This window comes from Poromitra crassiceps (assembly GCF_964638095.1).
Source record: "Poromitra crassiceps genome assembly, chromosome: 9".
Lineage (NCBI taxonomy): Eukaryota > Metazoa > Chordata > Actinopteri > Beryciformes > Melamphaidae > Poromitra > Poromitra crassiceps.
Window position 1 is genome coordinate 12,245,705 of NC_139630.1, and position 20,582 is coordinate 12,266,286.

General features: G+C 44.8%; 1 protein-coding gene across 2 annotated transcripts in view; it reads left to right on the plus strand.

Annotated features, from left to right (window-relative positions):
• Positions 1-4,332: 4,332 nt before the first annotated feature.
• Positions 4,333-20,582, plus strand: part of asap2b (ArfGAP with SH3 domain, ankyrin repeat and PH domain 2b) — a 69,700-nt gene continuing 53,450 nt past the window's right edge. For both annotated transcript variants that reach the window (XM_083643361.1, XM_083643362.1), the window contains exon 1: positions 4,333-4,798. In XM_083643361.1, coding sequence (XP_083499487.1) covers positions 4,670-4,798 — 129 coding nt within the window. In that variant the 5' untranslated portion in view covers positions 4,333-4,669. The remainder of the gene's footprint in view (positions 4,799-20,582) is intronic.

A 20,582-nucleotide genomic window follows, 5' to 3' on the forward strand; every position in this document is an offset into this window, starting at 1 on the left:
CCATAAAAGTCTCCATAAATAGTAATAGGCCTATAAGAAACACTCAAATCCAATCAAAATAGGTGTGTCTTATTTGTCCAGTGTAGCAATGTATCTGTTATGTACAGTATTTGAAGTCACCATGGGTCACTTGACATGGGAGTTATTGAAGGAAAATCATGATTTTTCCATATAAATATGAGTTGTACACAGGTGTGTATGTAGCCTATGTGTGTGTCTGTCTGTGTGTGTGTGTGTGTGTGTGTGTGTGTGTGTGTGTGTGTGTGTGTGTGAAAGTGATGTCATAAGAGCAAAATCATCTTATGACATCACTGATGATGTCATAGGGATGTCATAAGAGCAAATTCATCTTATTACATCACTGATGATGTCATAGGCATTGTGACATCATCAGTAGGCAAGCTGCAGGGCGGGCGAGGACGTCACCTAGGCTACCTTTTTCCATTATGGTAGGAGGATAATGAGCCATAAAGAAGTGTTTTAGATGCCACCTTTCCAATATGGTGAAGAATTAAGTTTAGCGGCAAAAAAAATATAGCCCTAACCTACGGTGTTTTCATAGTCCATTCCCCTGGCTGATTTCAATGCTCAGGTGTGCTACTCCACTTATGGCTCAATTCCACCACATTTAACAGCCCTGCACACAGGGCCGATTTTACACTTCATGGGCCCCTGGGCTATTCATCTCTGCAGGGCCCCCCCCTCAAGCGGAACGGGGGGCTTCGGCGGGGGCTTTGAGTGTTTTTTTTAACCTTTTTTAGCCGTATTTAAAGGAATATCTCATTTTAAATCAACATTAGGATTATACTGTTGTGATGTCATTATTCAGTATCTTCTCCTTTTCTCACTAACTTTCATGTCACCACCTGCTCTCCTGTCAGCATTCTAACTTACAAACACAAACTGTAGGTTTAGCCATCATGTTCTTTCATAAACAGCCTGATTGGAAAGAAAACATTGCCACTGAGATGTCACAACAAGCACTTTTATTATTATTATTTAGTATTTATTATTGCTGTTATTATTACAGTGCACACACACATTCTCACAATTATTGCACAAATCAATCAAGCAGTATTCAAGTCTGTTCGTACCTGAAATGTCTTCTTCCTGACTTTTGCCGTGGCAAAGCGTTTGACTAGAGTGGTGAAGTCCAATGTTCTAACAATGTCACTTTCCAATGACATCAATGTCAAGTGGGTGAGCCTTTCTTGTCCCATTGTAGACCGTATCCTGTTCTTGACAAGCCCAAGTTTTGAAAAGGAGCGCTCTCCAGAGGCAATTGTTACAGGGAGAGTTAAGTAAATCCTGAAGGCAATATCCACATTTGGAAAAACTGATGACAGGTTCCTCTTCCTTATTATTTGAAGCAAGTGCCGCACACTTTTATTGTCTTTGTTTTTGATGAATTCTTTGAATTGCACTATTTCATCTACAAATTCGGGAGCCCTCTCACAGGTTTCCATGTCGTTGTTCCGACCTCTCGCTGTTCCGACCTCCCCTCTCCCAGCCCCCATGCCTAAACCTAACCTCCCCCAGACCCTAACCCAAAACCTAACCTCTCCCACCCCCACGCCTAAACCTAACCTCCCCCAGACCCTAACCCAAAACCTAACCTCTCCCACCCCCCACGCCTAAACCTAAGGTCGGCATTGCGAGTGGTCGGCATAGCGGGTGGACACCCTCTCACAGTGGATGTTATTACTCTGCAAAAAAATTTGAATGGCGTCAGTAAAAAAAACATTTTTTGCGAAGACCCTGGAGCGTTTCGGCTCGATGGATGTTTTGCTTCCACCGCGGATCATCTGCCCCCACCCACCCCCGCCCCCGCGTATCTGTCCTTCGCTTATAGCCGAAGTAGGCTATAACATAACGTTACAATTAAATCCATCCACAGAACTTTTAAACTGTTTATGAAATACTGGTGCCTCTAAATGACCTACAGTGTACATGGGCGAATGTGACAATCGGCCAGGAGAATGGATATCACTTTGTAGTTAGTCAAACTCAGGCATGCGCTGCGCTGCGCGCGGACGGAAGAGGCGCAACAGAGTGAAGCCTGCCCTGTACCCCGCGGCCTCTCACCAGGCAAGACCGCGGCTTCACCAAACACCCGCTGCGGCCTAGCGGAGCGCTGCAGCTCAACTAACTACAGGAGCTTGCTGAGCAGCGGACTTTTTTCACTCTGAAAACAATTGAAACCACCGCCACGACTTTATTTCACCAGAGGCGAAGGCAGCAACACAAAGACTGATGGAAATAACATAACAGAAGAGAATGTAAGCCCACTAAACTGGTATGCAGCGCATTGACAGTCAGTAGATAGAGTAAACACGATTCTGCCTGGCCAATCAGTCGTCTACAATGTTTTCACGTCACCGTATGAACCCGGGTTCACAGAATAGAACCTCGACGAAGCAGGTACGAAAAGTAGCACGACTCGACCCCAATACAACCCGGGCTGGGACAGTTTAAACCGGTGGGATGAGACAATTTATCGAGTCGAGCGGAGCGGGATCGCGCTACTACCTGCGGTGGAAATGAGCCACAAGAGGAACCAGCCGGGCGAGTCACCCACTGCCCCCAACCTCGTCGAGGTAGGCCAGAAACGGGTCCCAAATAGTTAGAAATGTTTTAAGTGAGTTGGTTGTCAGGGATCTGAGCCTCTCCATCCTTATAACAGAGAGATCATGTCCGTCAACCACAGTTGAAAAGAAGGTGAAGAGACTTCCATTCCTTCAGAATGAGTATTTTGGCAACAGTTGTCCCCAGTGTCAGAGACTGTTGCACAGCTGTGGGGAAGCCCAGAGAGGTCGCTGAGCAGCCGCAGATGGCGAGCTCTGCCTCCGGCTGAAGAGTTATTTTGTAGGCTTTAGACTAGAGTACCAGTCAAATATTTTGGAACAGAATCCTGTCAGTCAAGGGCAGAACCAGAAGGCATGAGACAGAGTGCCCTCTGACACCTATCACACAGTGGTGTCGAGACAGCCTGGGTAGTGAGACAGAGGGGAAGAGCTTGTGCAACTTATGCTTAGAATAGTGAAGAGGATGTGACTTTAAATTGAATCAGCTGGTGTCTACTATTAACTGAGCAGAGCTGTACCACAGACAGACTCCTTTCCCATATAATGTCAGCTAAATCAATACCAAGTTCCCCCTATTCTTATAAGACGATTGACACTTTAACGGCCCTGTGCTTGCTGACTGCTCTGCTTTATCAAATTGTAATCCCGCTAGTAATCCAGATTTTTACTAAGTGTAACTGTAATGTTGATTGCACTTTTTATTCTGTAACTGTAGGGGATTATAGCCTGATATTCAGACTTCATTGTCAACTAATTTCCTCTTCAAGTCCACAACTGTGGCCCTGCTCCACAGTTGTGGACTTGAAGAGGAAATGAGTTGACGATGGTGTGGCTTCAAAGGTCTGGAGCCAGGCTAAGGGATTACAGTTACATTTTTTGTAATCTGATTACATAATCCTGTAATCTGGTTACTCACCAAACCGGCCTGCTATTTGCGACCAAGGTGTCTGATCGAATAGGCCTAGCCTACTATGAATTTCCATAAAAAAAATTGCATTTTCCTGATTCCACTATAATCCCTATCTAGTTAAAATCTAAAACACATAATCTGGCTGCGCTGAGGATTTGCCAGCCCTAGTCCCTAAATCAAACACACCTACACTTTACTCAGTGTTTAGTTGTACCTCTCGTGATGTAATTACCGTAGTTTGGATGTAGTTGTTGAACTACTTTTTCAAAGTAGTTTTAGTTTGACAAGCTTTTTTTTAGAGAGAGAGAGGGAGAGAGACAGACAGAGAGAGCTACACTTTACTCAGTGTTTAGTTGTACCTCTCGTGATGTAATGACCGTAGTTTGGATGTAGTTGTTGAACTACTTTTTCAAAGTAGTTTTAGTTTGACAAGCTTTTTTTTTAGAGAGAGAGAGGGAGAGAGAGAGAGAGTGAGAGACAGACAGAGAGAGAGAGACAGAGAGAGAGAGAGAGAGAGAGAGAGAGAGAGAGAGAGAGAGATAGTAGGTTTAACTACCTTTAATTGAAGTAGACATTTGGTAAACTTTTAAAAGTTTCCTCAACCACAACACTGTCTGCTATCAGATGATGCTATCATTATCAGCTTTTTATTTCTCCCCACAAGCGCGTTTTCCACGTAGGATATAACGAAAACGCTATGTTTACCAGCCCATAGCCTATACACAGGGTTTTCCACCAAGTTGTAGTTCCAGGAAGCAGCGGCAGAGTGAGAGGTCTTGCTGCAGTTCCCTCTCTCTGCTCCGCCCAGTTCAGTTCCCACTCTGTAGTTTCCTCGTCATTCAGGTGGAGCAGCAAGACGAGCTCGAGCTGTCGGTCTGTTCTGGACTTCTTTACCTGGAATAAACCATGGAGACAAACCAGCTCTCCCCTCTGAGGAACCAGCACCAGAACCTGCTTTAACTTCTCCACTATGAAGAGGAGGACTGGGCCCAGGAACAGCTCTGTGGTAAACAGCTAGTTTACCAAAGATAGTGTAGATAGTTTGTCTGTCTCTGCTGGTGTTTGGTTGCCGGTTGGTGCTGTGTGAAGCGGTGGGTCGGGCTGTGATTGGTTCGTTCCAGCAGAGGTTCGGTTCGTTTTCGGTGCCGCGCGGTCAGACTGGGCTGGTGACGTCATGCAGCAGCAGCATATCAGCGTGACGGAGTTCATCTCTGAGACCAATGAGGACTACAAAGCTCCCACCACCTCCAGCTTCACCACGCGCATGTCCCACTGCAGGAGCTATGTGGCCGCCCTGGAGGACGTAAGAGCTCATTAACATATCATTAACATAACGTCACATATCTAATGAGCTCCAGGAGGAACTCAAACAATCATTATGGAAAAATATTATTCTCCATAGCACTGCATTAGAACTTCTTGATTTCTCTTATTTTCATTTGATCTAATAGCCTATTGTGTTTTTTAACCATTTTATTTGTTTAATGTATTCTTAACTGTGTTCTATTTTAGTTGTCTTAATTCGTAGGCTATGTGAAGCGCATTGCATTGCTTTGCAAGAAATGTTCAATATAGCCTAAATAAAGCTCTCTCATAGTCTATCTATAGATAGGCCTATATTTCCCCGGGTGTTAAATATAATGGGAAACTAAAACCTCCAGCGCCTGATCATCATCATAGCATCAGAAATCAATTATATTTTCAGAAAATCATTACTTTATGATTTATTTCCCTCTCTTCATTTGCCTACTATGATGTAGTCCAGTGATTCTCGACCGTTTTCATATGAACGAAACTAAATTTACTACACAAACAGGCATTCTTCTATCTTGTAAATTAAATGATGGTGAAGCTTGATGGGGGACCCCCTCAAGGACCCATGGTGGTTCCTGGACCCCACGTTGAGAACCACTAATGTAGACAATGAATGAATGAAACAAAGATTTATGCTGGCCTAAAATAATAACAATAACTTATAGTTATAGCCAGGCTAGTCTCTCCACACTTCGTTTCGTGCTGTAGGCTACCAGCGCAGGAGAGAGTCTGGCTCCTCTCACTCCCACTCTGGTATCGCGGGGGGAAAATGCTCTGTCATCTTTACAACCATCCACCGAAAGTACCAAGCAGGCCTGCTTTATTGCACAATCAATTTGTCAAAACTTGCCATTTTCAGCGTGTAGCTTGCTAGTTAGCGTCGTCATCGTCGTTGTTTCACAGCAGCGGATGCGTTTTGAGAGCGACACGCAGGGAGCGGAAAGGGATTTCCCTTCGTTCTGAACTGAAATGGTCGGAGCCAATGGCAGAGCTTATACAGCCTGCTTCCAGTGAGTCAGACCCTATATACCGTATAGGCTAATATAATAACATATAGTACTCTTCAAAACTAAGTTGCAAAATCCTTCACGGAGGACAAGAGCAGAAAAGCAGACGATATAAGGCATTCAAATATATAGTATAGTATTGTGGCCAGGCAGTAAAAGCATTTAGGTTGAAGTGAAAAGAGGAACAGAGAGAGACTTCCTCATCTGTGAACAGGCCGCTGCTCTCTCCTCGCCATTCTCTCGCAGAGCATTTTGCAACTTTAAATTGCGTAGCTTTGTTATTTTGCAAGATATTGGTTTGAGGAAGCGACAGTAAAGAGGTGAGAGGGCAGGGCGTAACGTCCTGACACACTCCTGTGACAAGAGAGAGAGGAGAGGAGAGGACACCCTTAATGAAGTCTGCCATCCAGCAGTGTAAAATAACAAGAAATTCACTTTGTTGAAACATGCAGGCAGTAGTAGAGGGTCGCAGGTTCGCGCCCCCCCCCCCCCCGTGTTACCTCCGGCTTGGTCGGGCGTCCATACAGGACACGATTTGCCGTCTGCGGACCGGGCTATGTGTTCTGGTCACGTGTATTTTTTTTGCCAACCGAGTTTTAGATGAAATCACGCCCCAAACTCATTTCATTGGTCGCTGCAACTGCTTCTTCCTGAAAACGTGTGGCAAGAAAAAAAGAAAAAAAGAAAAGAAAAGTGGTTCAGATTGTGGTTAGGGTGGGGGGAAAGTACAGCTCAGGCTGTGCTTGGGCTCGTGGGTTAATGCTGGGGTTAGGCGCTTGCCTTCCAATCTGACGACTAGCGCCTCCTCTGGTTGGTCAGGGTATTCCCATGATGTCACATCCATTTCCTGCCAATGTGGTGCTTTACAATACACACAGCTCATTGGCTGTTTGTGTCATTTGATTGTAATCACCTGTTAATTGATTACAATCACCTGTTATTGTCCTACCAAGATGGCTGTGTGATGATATAACAGCTATGACTAATTTAGTCCATCGTGTTCAAAGCATCCTGATTCGTTATCTCACATTCGGTTTCACTCTACGTATCAGTCTGGACTGCAAGCAGTCCACACTCATTTCATTGGGTGGGAATATTTGCCTTGACAGACAACTCCTTCAGCCAATCAGCATCACCAAATCCAGTCCTTCCGCCAATCAGCGTCGGCTCCACTCAAATCCGAATCCGCTCGGAAGAACAGAACGTCTTTTCCTCCAAGAAACTCCGCCGATACATACCCCTGTTCTTGTTTAATTGTTGTTATTGAGTCTGTTTCTGAAATAACTGCACTTACGTCGGTGTAAACTCGACGAACGTTGACATTACTGCTTGTTGCTTTCGCGAGCCAGAGAGCCACGGGAGCAGCCATTACTATTTTACCAGCGCCGCCCCCTGATTGGCCGGTTACAATGTCGACTATGAGCCAGGTCCCTGATTGGCCCGAGCACTTTATAATTGATGAAAACACCCGCCCCCGGGCTGGAGGGCAGACGGTCCCGTGGAACGAGAAAAACAAAAAAGTGAGTTGACGTGATCAGATGGTACCAGGTCACGTGATCAGATGGTACCAGGTCACGTGATCAGATGGTACCAGGTCACGTGATCAGATGGTACCAACCAGGTCACGTGATCAGATGGTACCAGGTCAATAGTCCAGCCTGCTATGATATGCAAATGTCCTGACTTGGCTGGGATCTGCTTCCCCCCATGGAGCTTCATGAAGACTGGGCCAGTTTCTCCATCATCCTGCTGACTGACAAACAAACAGCACTGAATCCATGACATACGTACCCTCCTTGGTTGGCAGAGGTAATAACAGTAGAGACTTCTCTCTGAATCACAAAGCCCCTGCCTGGCTGCTGCCTCTTCTCCTGTTGCATTCTGGGAGAGTCCTGCCTGGGGCTCCACCTCTCTGATCTTGCCCTGACAAGTCTCTCTCTTTTTACAGTCTCTCTCTTTTTTTTTAGTCGATCTTTCTCTCTGTAGCTATCTCTCTCTCTCTCTCTCTCTCTCTCTCTCTCTCTCGATGTGTCTGTCCGTCTGTGTCTATAATTCTCTCGAACACACTATTTTTTTACAGTCTCTCTTTTATAGTCTTGTTGTTTTTAGTCTATCTTTCTCTCTCTCTCCCTCTGTCTGTCTGTCAGTCTGTCTCTAATGCTCTCTATTTCTCTCGGTTCAAACACAAACAAACTCTTGTGTTAACCTGTATTTAAACAGGGGGAGTCTCACTGAGAGCAATGCTCTCTTTTCAGGAGCACCCTGTTCACATTCACACACACATTCATACCTGGAAGCTGACCAGTACAACCACAGTCTGATCTGCTGGCCACTGATCAGCTCCACTGGAGCAGTTGGGGTTAAGGGCCTTGCTCAAGGGCACCACAGTGGTGGTAATGAGGGAGGGGCAAGCGCTGCCTTTTCACTTTCCCCACCCAGATTTATTCTGCCGTTCTCGGGGTTTGAACCGACCACCTTCCGGTCACAAGCTCACTTATAAGCTATCACCGCCCCAAACCACTAACTGTTTCTCTCTTCCTCTGTGCTTCTCTCTGTCACTCCTCTCCTTCTGTCATGTCCCCTTCCTCCCCCTCTCTTCTCCTCTCCCGCGTGGTGCTCATTAGAGTTTAATAACTAAACTTCTTCCTTCCCCCCCTCCTCTCTCTCTCTCCTTCAGTTGTAATGCTCCTCCATGCCTCAGTCTTGTCTCAACATGTCACCCCTCTCTCTCTGTCTGCTTCACAGTCTTCAGACCAGACACGTCCATGTGATGGTGGTGATGGCCGCTTCGCACAGATCACCTGTCAATCACACAGTGTGGGCGGGGCTTGGGCTTTCTGTCGCTGCAGTCGTTTGAGTTTCTCTTCTCTCTCTCTCTCTCTCTCTCTCTCTCTCTCTCTCTCTGTTAACGCTAACTCTGCTGATTCCAAACAATCCCGGAAACGCGACACGCGACGCTTCCTGTGATGCGTTTCCTCTCCAAACTCCAAGATTAATAAGAGCAAAAAAGGTGTAACATTCCCGCCTGGAACAGGCTGTGGAAAAAATGGTCTTTTTTACAAAGAAACGGGAGATTAGCAAAGAAACGCGCAGCAGAGAGACATAATCCATCAGATCCGTCACTTCCCGTTCATTGTTATGTAGGTAGCGTACGATGCCTTCTGCTAGCGGGGCGGCGGCGTTTCGAGAGGCGGAGCATCGGGGCAGGCGCTCCATCATTTGCATGAAGTCGTTTTCGCTTTACTTTATGCAAATGAGGTGTGTCCAGCGGCAGCGTGCCTCGCCACCTCCCGAAACCAACCCTAAACTAACCGTTGTAAATCCAAAACCGGGGCAGAGGAAGACACTGCATGGCTTACTGTAAGTACCCGTTTTCAGGGGGGGGGGGGGGGGGACACATTTCACTCAGCCATTTTCAGAGAGGAAGAGAAAGTGTGAAACGAGACAACGTGTTTTTCTGACACTTCAAACCGGGGAAGTATACACAGCCCACGAGTGAAAGCGTCAGTCATCGATCGCCTCGTGTATCGTGTCACATGTATACCAGGGATCATCAGCTTGTTTGTGAACGCTTCTCCAGCTTCAGGGGTTAACTGTGGTTCGTTGTAAACAGCAGTTCAATGTGAAACCATGCCCTCTTTAAACTCTAACTGCTCCTTCATACTTTAAGCTAGACACTCCATTTAAAGTTGAAACGACTCGCCACTTTTACGACTCTATAGGTGCGTTCACACCGAGATATTTATTTTTCGCTCTGTCGCTTGATTCGACCCTTTGGAATCGCTCTGTTTAAATCGCTCATCAACAGGCACACGAATTGACGGACATGTGGGGGATATAACGTTACGCAATGTCATGATGTTTGTCCACTACGAGCCACCGTCATTGTTTACAAGCTAAAGCCTATCAGCGTGCTCCTAATGCGAGCTCCATACCGGTAGGACAGACTTCACTTCATGTCAGCTGTCAGCCTGTCAATGTGGTTTGTTGCCACACAATATACCAGCGGTTTGTTCCAAGCCAGAGTGATCCTTGACTCGCTCTCACACGGCAGCCAATCAGCGTTGAGCGGCGAGCGACTGATGCCAGCGTATTTTCGCTCGAGTTGGGATATTTCATCTCGAGCGACGAGCGAATTTTCTCCCTATCGCTCTGTCTCTGCCGCTCGGACGCCCAGCGATTTTTCTCCCAGGTGAATATACGCTCAATCGCTCGTTTGCATTGACTTTGTATGTAAACTCGACGCCAGCGAAAAACTTTAATAGGTCGGTGTGAACGCACCTTATCACCTTCATTCATCTTTAGTTTATCTTTTGTACTGTTTGAGCAATCGCAGTTTATGTTTTAGGGCCCCCCCCCCCCCCAGCCTTCATAACAGGACCCTATGGAGCCAGCCTTGAGTGTGTCTCACTCTAGCAGGCTGTACTTCTTACTGAATCCTCACAAAACTGCGACAGTTCACACAACCTTAACACTACATACATACATACATTATACATCAAACTCTTGGGCTACTTCTGCTCTCACTCACCAAGTCCAAATATAAGCGATGTGACGTATCGTTTCTGAAATATTAATAGTTTGTTTGGCAAAACTCATACTCATAACTGCTGCAGTGACACCCGGAAGTGCTTTTTTGTTGTCATGATGGCACGCAGCGGCACGACCCCTCGTGTCAAATGACGCTTCTGTGGATCACTAGGATCAGGGCTAAATGTGACTCACCAGACAAAATGATACATCAGAAAAAGACATGCAAATTAAAATAAACACACACACACACACACACACACACACACACACACACACTACACATCTATACAGTTAGCAGCATGCTTCAGTTTTGGTGCAGTTATGTGTAATCAAACAAGTCCTCCAACCCAAACGACCACATAGGTTGTTTGTTGCTGCCCTCTGATGTGACCCACAGGAGCCTTTCCTAAACTAGTGCCCCACCGGCGGCAGGAGACAGATGAGGTTGACGAGGTTGGCGTTAGGCAATGTTCCCCTGGTGGTTGGTTAGGGTTAGGCAATGTTCCCCTGGTGGTTGGTTGGGGTTAGGCACTGTTCCCCTGGTGGTTGGTTAGGGTTAGGCAATGTTCCCCTGGTGGTTGGTTAGGGTTAGGCAATGTTCCCCTGGTGGTTGGTTAGGGTTAGGCACTGTTCCCCTGGTGGTTGGTTGGGGTTAGGCAATGTTCCCCTGGTGGTTGGTTAGGGTTAGGCAATGTTCCCCTGGTGGTTGGTTAGGGTTAGGCAATGTTCCCCTGGTGGTTGGTTAGGGTTAGGCACTGTTCCCCTGGTGGTTGGTTAGGGTTAGGCAATGTTCCCCTGGTGGTTGGTTAGGGTTAGGCAATGTTCCCCTGGTCGTTGGTTAGGGTTAGGCAATGTTCCCCTGGTGGTTGGTTAGGGTTAGGCACTGTTCCCCTGGTGGCTGGTTAGGGTTAGGCACTGTTCCCCTGGTGGTTGGTTAGGGTTAGGCACTGTTCCCCTGGTGGTTGGTTAGGGTTAGGCAATGTTCCCCTGGTCGTTGTTTAGGGTTAGGCACTGTTCCCCTGGTCGTTGGTTAGGGTTAGGCAATGTTCCCCTGGTGGTTGGTTAGGGTTAGGCACTGTTCCCCTGGTGGTTGGTTAGGGTTAGGCAATGTTCCCCTGGTGGTTGGTTAGGGTTAGGCACTGTTCCCCTGGTGGTTGGTTAGGGTTAGGCACTGGAAGACACCTGAGTTATGGTTTGGATATGGGTTACCTGCAGGAAGAAGAAGTCCTCCTCCATGGCGAGGCCCGGGGATGAAGTTAGGGTTTGGGTTCCAGCCACAGCCTCCAGGCTTGCTGCTGGAAACTTTAAAACGTAACTATTCACCTTATGTTCAGACGTGGGGGTCGGCCAAATTCTTCCGGGTCCTGTTAACACTTCCGGCGGTCACGGCACGAGATACAAATGAACGTCATGAAGAAGAGAGTTGTTTTTGTAGGGGGTAAAACAGACTACTACTCTGAGCTCGGTACACAGCCAGCAAGCGGAGTATCCACTGTTAGCCAGGTCAGATAACGTTATCGTCGACAATGATGAGCACTTTCTTGGAAAACATACCTGGACTCCAACAAAGAAAGCTTCAGATGGTTTTCTCTCCTCCGACGCAGGGCGAGCCATTTACGTCTATTCATAGCTTTCAAGGGGCGTTACGTGCTGCCGGGAACACCCACCTGACGGTCAAAAAAAAAACTTGTTCATTCCGCTGCCCGCCGAGTCGACTAGTTTCTCACGCTGTGTTTGTTCAGCCGTTTGTACACACGTCTTTGCGGCCAACATTTCATCAAAGGTAAGCTCAAGTAACGTTACAATAATGATTAAAATACCCCGTTAACGTTACTTGAGCTTACCTTTGATGAAATGTTGGCCGCAAAAACGTGTGTACTTTGATGGTAGAAAAAAAGCCATTTGCCCTCCCCAGCGGCAGCGACTGAACCACGTCTAATCGCACAAATCCACAACCTCCTCCTGTCTGAGTTTTCTTTCTCCGACGGGATTCTGTAAAAGCACAAGCCAGGCGTGTCTCCTCGTCGGTTAGTGCAACCGATAGCACAACAGGTATCCGGCATTTTGGCTGAACAAACACAGCGTGAGAAACTAGTCGACTCGGCGGGCAGCGGAATGAACAAGTTTTTTTTTTGACTGTCAGGTGGGCGTTCCCGGCAGCACGTAACGCCCCTTGAAAGCTATGAATAAGACCCGCAAACGTTAACGTAATTCCCTGGAATGCGAGCCTTAACGAGCCAGTTACATGACGTTGCATTCTTAGACATTGCCGTTTGCTCTTATTTGGTATGTTACAATACAATTGGCTAAATTATTAGTTAATTCAGAGTTAGATGATATTGGAGCAGCCAGCCATTTCTTTTTTTTTTTTTTGCCAGAAGTCGTCACACGACCACACAACCGGGTCAAATGGGCGTGGCTACATAAGGTGAATAGGTCATAACAAGCTGCTCGTACAAATAGCCTATGGGGTCGATACACACTCACCTCACTATATCAATGTTTGTCTATATGAGACTTGGCTATCTAATTCCCTCATGCTGCGATGCTACGAGTCAAGGTTTATAGCACACTAGTCTCAGTTTCCAGATGTTTGGTGAGCCGGCGCCAACAGCGCCACCTAACCACCTAACCACCAAACGTCTGGCAATTTACTGTTCCAAATCTGGTTCATTGAGCCCGGCGAGAACGGCCGGCAGCAGACACGCCTACATTTATTATTAGAATTTTATTTGGTAGCGGCAATGCAATGTTTCATAGTTCCAATATAGAGCAAGACACTGATGTGCTGCAAAGAGAGTTTATACCTGTTGTTTATTTTACAATAATTCTTCCTACCCGGAAGTGGTCCGCTTGCTACTGTGAACTTAGCGCTGTGAAGTCATCAGCAGGCTCTGTAACGTTAGCCTCGGGAGTCTGGCTTATCGCTGGGGGAAAGACCTCTAGCCGCCGGGGCCGGATGAAACACGTCCTATTAACAGGTTATGTTTGTTTCTAAGTGATTAATATGTTTCTCCGCAAACGCGGCGATGTTTTGCGAGACACCGGTTCTGGACGGCACGGTGGCTCAGTGTGGTTAACACTGTTGCCTCACAGCAAGAAGGTCCCGGGTTCGAACCCCGGTCCGTCCCGGGTCCTTTCTGTGTGGAGTTTGCATGTTCTCCCCGTGTCCGTGTGGGTTTTCTCCGGGTGCTCCGGTTTCCTCCCACCATCAAAGAAAGACATGTATGTTAGGGTTAATACTCCTGTCAGTGCCCCTGGCCAAGGTACTGGCAAAAATAACTGGAGTTGGTCCCCGGGCGCTGCACAGTGGCTGCCCACTGCTCCTAGTTCTAGGAAGGTTCCTAGTAGAGGATGGGTCAAATGCAGAGGATGAATTTCCCCAAGGGGATAAATAAAGGATAACTTAACTTAACTTAACTTAACTGCATGAGCGTCACTGCCCCCAGAAAGCAGGCCCGCCCACAACACTCATGATTGGTTCTCCGATGCAAGGCTTCTAACAGCACCACCTAACGTTATGAAAAGATTTAAATAGTAATATTCTCAGTCTTACAGTAGTGAAACGGATTAAGACTGAGAGCTGAGTCCAATAGCACAGTGGTGCTCAAACTGGAGGTCTGGGTCCCTGAGGGGGGCTTCCCGCCCGGTGGTCCCTGACAGGGGCTTCCGCCCGGTGGTCCCTGACAGGGTTCTTATCTGATGGTCCTGAAAGGGGACTTCCAGGAGGTCTTGAGGGGGTTTCTGGGTGGAGTTCTTGTGGAGTTCCTAGGAAATTAGGAATGGTTGAATTTCAAGTTCATTTTCAGTAGAAATCCACCCAATCAGAGAAAGTGTCTAATTAAGCAATATGCCCCAAGAGGCTTACTAAGGCTTGAGCGAGCCTGACCCATACTGGAGTTTTGGGGCCGATGCCCATACCGATATTAGGGAGGGGGGAAAATACGATATCGATATATCGGCCGATATTCTTCTATTATATATACACACACACAATTTTTTTTTTCAATGATCCCTCAAATATCAAACACTTGTCACAATATGACTTGACGTGACTTGAGATATGTAATGTAGGCAGGATATTTTACATTTTAGAACAATAAACTTTATTGTCCAAAATGACATCAGTGCACTGAAACAGTGATCTTCACTGGGAATTTAATAATTCTCCAACCCTTCATCTTAGAAATAAACTCCTAATCAATCTAACTAAAAAAAAATGGCCGAAACCCAGGAGAAATTGCAATGGTAATGTTTCATCGTTTTGTTTGGTCCTACTCCTAAGACCCTCCTCCTGCATCATATTTTAAAAGTATACCTTCATGAATTTAGTGGAACATCTTTTTTCAAGGTCAAAAGCAAAGTTTGGATGTTTTAGAGTGACGCAGTCTGGCTAAAATGGTGTTCATATTGGAGGGTCTATCTATCCAACATGTTTGGTGTCTTTTCCTACGTTTCTGGGGCCAATCTTTCAAATAAAACACTTTGCTCTTATACCTGTATTTGGGGTACTACTAGGGGTGTCAAAAATAACCGATTATAAGATGCATCGCGATGCGGACGTGCACGATTCTGCATCGATTCACAAATGTCAAAAATCGATTATTAATTAATTAATTATTATTATTATTATTTTAAATAACCAAATAAAATATAATGGAAGTACATGCAGTTGTTTATTTGGATCATAATACAATGCAATTCCAAATGCACTTTTATTTTAAAAGTAGCCACACAGTGAGAAAAAACAGAGTGAGAAAAAATAAATCATGTATTGGGGAAAAAAAGTGATGCATCGATTGAAGATACATCGAGATGCATCGATAATCGTAATCGAATCGAATCGTAGCCCTCTGAATCGTAATCGAATCGAATCGTGAGCCTAGTGAAGATTCACAGCCCTAGGTACTACTACCCCAACATCTCCTTTTTTTTGCCAAACTTTCCACTTAGTTTGTGTCACACTGCTCCTATAGGTGTATCTACATACTTAGTTTGTGTCACACTGCTCCTATAGGTGTATCTACATACTTAGTTTGTGTCACTCTGCTCCTATAGGTGTATCTACACTTAGTTTGTGTCACTCTGCTCCTATAGGTGTATCTACATACTTAGTTTGTGTCACACTGCTCCTATAGGTGTATCTACATACTTAGTTTGTGTCACACTGCTCCTATAGGTGTATCTACTAGGGATGCACGATATATCGGCAATCATATCGGTATCGGCCGATGTTGGTCATTTTTTAACATATCGGTCATATCGGTATCGGTCAGATGTTGCAATGTTAATATCGGTTATCATTATCAGCTAAATTCTTCACATTGATATGAAATAATGCAGTAAATCTATGATTTATGGGCTTTTCCAAAGGCTTTGCAAGTAAAGAAATGCATAACTTTTTCAAATTCAGTGTTAACATGTGTTTTTCAGTATGTACAAAATGTGATGATCATAAAAATTTGGTTTTATACAGATCATATCGACATCGGTAAATATCGGTTATCGGCCATAACAGCAATGTTAATATCGGTTATCGGCATCGGCCAAAATTTTCATATCGGTGCATCCCTAGTATCTACAGACTTAGTTTGTGTCACACTGCTCCTATAGGTGTATCTACACACTTAGTTTGTGTCACACTGCTCCTATAGGTGTATCTACATACTTAGTTTGTGTCACACTGCTCCTATAGGTGTATCTACACACTTAGTTTGTGTCACACTGCTCCTATAGGTGTATCTACACACTTAGTTTGTGTCACACTGCTCCTATAGGTGTATCTACATACTTAGTTTGTGTCACACTGCTCCTATAGGTGTATCTACATACTTAGTTTGTGTCACACTGCTCCTATAGGTGTATCTACACACTTAGTTTGTGTCACACTGCTCCTATAGGTGTATCTACACACTTAGTTTGTGTCACACTGCTCCTATAGGTGTATCTACATACTTAGTTTGTGTCACACTGCTCCTATAGGTGTATCTACATACTTAGTTTGTGTCACACTGCTCCTATAGGTGTATCTACATACTTAGTTTGTGTCACACTGCTCCTATAGGTGTATCTACACACTTAGTTTGTGTCACACTGCTCCTATAGGTGTATCTACACACTTAGTTTGTGTCACACTGCTCCTATAGGTGTATCTACACACTTAGTTTGTGTCACACTGCTCCTATAGGTGTATCTACACACTTAGTTTGTGTCACACTGCTCCTATAGGTGTATCTACACACTTAGTTTGTGTCACACTGCTCCTATAGGTGTATCTACACACTTAGTTTGTGTCACACTGCTCCTATAGGTGTATCTACATACTTAGTTTGTGTCACACTGCTCCTATAGGTGTATCTACATACTTAGTTTGTGTCACACTGCTCCTATAGGTGTATCTACACACTTAGTTTGTGTCACACTGCTCCTATAGGTGTATCTACACACTTAGTTTGTGTCACACTGCTCCTATAGGTGTATCTACACACTTAGTTTGTGTCACACTGCTCCTATAGGTGTATCTACACACTTAGTTTGTGTCACACTGCTCCTATAGGTGTATCTACACACTTAGTTTGTGTCACACTGCTCCTATAGGTGTATCTACATACTTAGTTTGTGTCACACTGCTCCTATAGGTGTATCTACACACTTAGTTTGTGTCACACTGCTCCTATAGGTGTATCTACACACTTAGTTTGTGTCACACTGCTCCTATAGGTGTATCTACATACTTAGTTTGTGTCACACTGCTCCTATAGGTGTATCTACATACTTAGTTTGTGTCACACTGCTCCTATAGGTGTATCTACATACTTAGTTTGTGTCACACTGCTCCTATAGGTGTATCTACATACTTAGTTTGTGTCACACTGCTCCTATAGGTGTATCTACACACTTAGTTTGTGTCACACTGCTCCTATAGGTGTATCTACACACTTAGTTTGTGTCACACTGCTCCTATAGGTGTATCTACACACTTAGTTTGTGTCACACTGCTCCTATAGGTGTATCTACACACTTAGTTTGTGTCACACTGCTCCTATAGGTGTATCTACACACTTAGTTTGTGTCACACTGCTCCTATAGGTGTATCTACACACTTAGTTTGTGTCACACTGCTCCTATAGGTGTATCTACACACTTAGTTTGTGTCACACTGCTCCTATAGGTGTATCTACATACTTAGTTTGTGTCACACTGCTCCTATAGGTGTATCTACACTTAGTTTGTGTCACACTGCTCCTATAGGTGTATCTACACACTTAGTTTGTGTCACACTGCTCCTATAGGTGTATCTACACACTTAGTTTGTGTCACACTGCTCCTATAGGTGTATCTACATACTTAGTTTGTGTCACACTGCTCCTATAGGTGTATCTACATACTTAGTTTGTGTCACACTGCTCCTATAGGTGTATCTACATACTTAGTTTGTGTCACACTGCTCCTATAGGTGTATCTACATACTTAGTTTGTGTCACACTGCTCCTATAGGTGTATCTACATACTTAGTTTGTGTCACACTGCTCCTATAGGTGTATCTACATACTTAGTTTTAGGGATGCACCGATTGCCATTTTCTTGGCCGATTCCGATTTCCGATTTTTGAATAGTCTGACTTGCCGATACCGATTTTTGCCGATTCCGATTTTTTTTTCTAAAAACAACAATTGACAGCTTACACAAACGTTTTTGTAACTTTGTTTAAAAATTAAGATTCATAGAACAATTCTTACATCTAATGGGGATCAAAATAAACAAATAAACAATTCTTATCATTTGCATGAAGTAGGACCTTCTCACTCAAACACATCTCAAAATAAAAGTGTTCCAGGTTAGGCTACTGGACAGAGCTTTTTTGTGCAAATACAATGAATACAAAAATTAAATTAAATCCAATAGCCTATATCCCACAGCTATCATGCATTTACTTTTCCAAAAGAAAACAGGTGCAACAGAACATCAAAATGATCCATGGACAAGGAGTTTATAGACTGGCTCCAGACCAGTCCTCTTGAGTAGAGGGGAAATGAGTTTATGAGTTACAGTAACGATCTTCAGTCTGAATATCAGGCGGAGTTTACACACAGTCCGAAGTTTGGTATACGTATTTTTATCTGCCATCCGAAAAAATATCGTCACGCACAGAAAACGTTGCACACTTGTGAGTCCGATGCATTTTTATTATTATGTCCGTCGTTCTCATGTCGTTCTATTTGCAATACGAAACAAATAGTCTCTCCTGTATCCACATCACGTTACAACATGACTTGACAGGCTGAGGCAGCAGCGCTGATGTGGAATGGAAAAGCAGGTCGGGGAATGGTTATCATACTGGACACAATGCTCGCGTTCACCTCGCCAAGCCGGCTGTGCGCGGTGGCGGGTTGCTGGAGCACCGCTTCCCGGGGAGAGAGAGCAGAGAGAGAGGGGCCAGTGAGGTGAAGCGAGCCGCTCTGACTGGACTCCAGCCGAGCGGGACTCGGCCGCATCTCTGTCTCCACGGCTTATTTTCGACTTGCATGTGTGACAAACTGCGAGCTTTGTCTACTTCACTGACGGTGAAAAAAATCCACAACGAGGAAGGTATGCTGGCGTGTGTGGTGTGGTGGCTGGGTGCCTGTCTCGGTGCTTTGGGGTGCGCGCACGTCATGTGAAAATCGGCTCACAGAATCGGCTATTTAGAGTGACCGGAACAGATCACCGATCGAGGCCGATCACGTGAAAATCGGCCATTTCCGGTCACGTGCCGATCGATCGGTGCATCCCTACTTAGTTTGTGTCACACTGCTCCTATAGGTGTATCTACATACTTAGTTTGTGTCACACTGCTCCTATAGGTGTATCTACATACTTAGTTTGTGTCACACTGCTCCTATAGGTGTATCTACATACTTAGTTTGTGTCACACTGCTCCTATAGGTGTATCTACACACTTAGTTTGTGTCACACTGCTCCTATAGGTGTATCTACATACTTAGTTTGTGTCACACTGCTCCTATAGGTGTATCTACATACTTAGTTTGTGTCACACTGCTCCTATAGGTGTATCTACACACTTAGTTTGTGTCACACTGCTCCTATAGGTGTATCTACATACTTAGTTTGTGTCACACTGCTCCTATAGGTGTATCTACATACTTAGTTTGTGTCACACTGCTCCTATAGGTGTATCTACACACTTAGTTTGTGTCACACTGCTCCTATAGGTGTATCTACATACTTAGTTTGTGTCACACTGCTCCTATAGGTGTATCTACATACTTAGTTTGTGTCACACTGCTCCTATAGGTGTATCTACACACTTAGTTTGTGTCACACTGCTCCTATAGGTGTATCTACATACTTAGTTTGTGTCACACTGCTCCTATAGGTGTATCTACACACTTAGTTTGTGTCACACTGCTCCTATAGGTGTATCTACATACTTAGTTTGTGTCACACTGCTCCTATAGGTGTATCTACATACTTAGTTTGTGTCACACTGCTCCTATAGGTGTATCTACATACTTAGTTTGTGTCACACTGCTCCTATAGGTGTATCTACATACTTAGTTTGTGTCACACTGCTCCTATAGGTGTATCTACATACTTAGTTTGTGTCACACTGCTCCTATAGGTGTATCTACATACTTAGTTTGTGTCACACTGCTCCTATAGGTGTATCTACATACTTAGTTTGTGTCACACTGCTCCTATAGGTGTATCTACATACTTAGTTTGTGTCACACTGCTCCTATAGGTGTATCTACATACTTAGTTTGTGTCACACTGCTCCTATAGGTGTATCTACATACTTAGTTTGTGTCACACTGCTCCTATAGGTGTATCTACACACTTAGTTTGTGTCACACTGCTCCTATAGGTGTATCTACATACTTAGTTTGTGTCACATTGCTCCTATAGGTGTATCTACATACTTAGTTTGTGTCACACTGCTCCTATAGGTGTATCTACACACTTAGTTTGTGTCACACTGCTCCTATAGGTGTATCTACATACTTAGTTTGTGTCACACTGCTCCTATAGGTGTATCTACATACTTAGTTTGTGTCACACTGCTCCTATAGGTGTATCTACACACTTAGTTTGTGTCACACTGCTCCTATAGGTGTATCTACATACTTAGTTTGTGTCACACTGCTCCTATAGGTGTATCTACATACTTAGTTTGTGTCACACTGCTCCTATAGGTGTATCTACATACTTAGTTTGTGTCACACTGCTCCT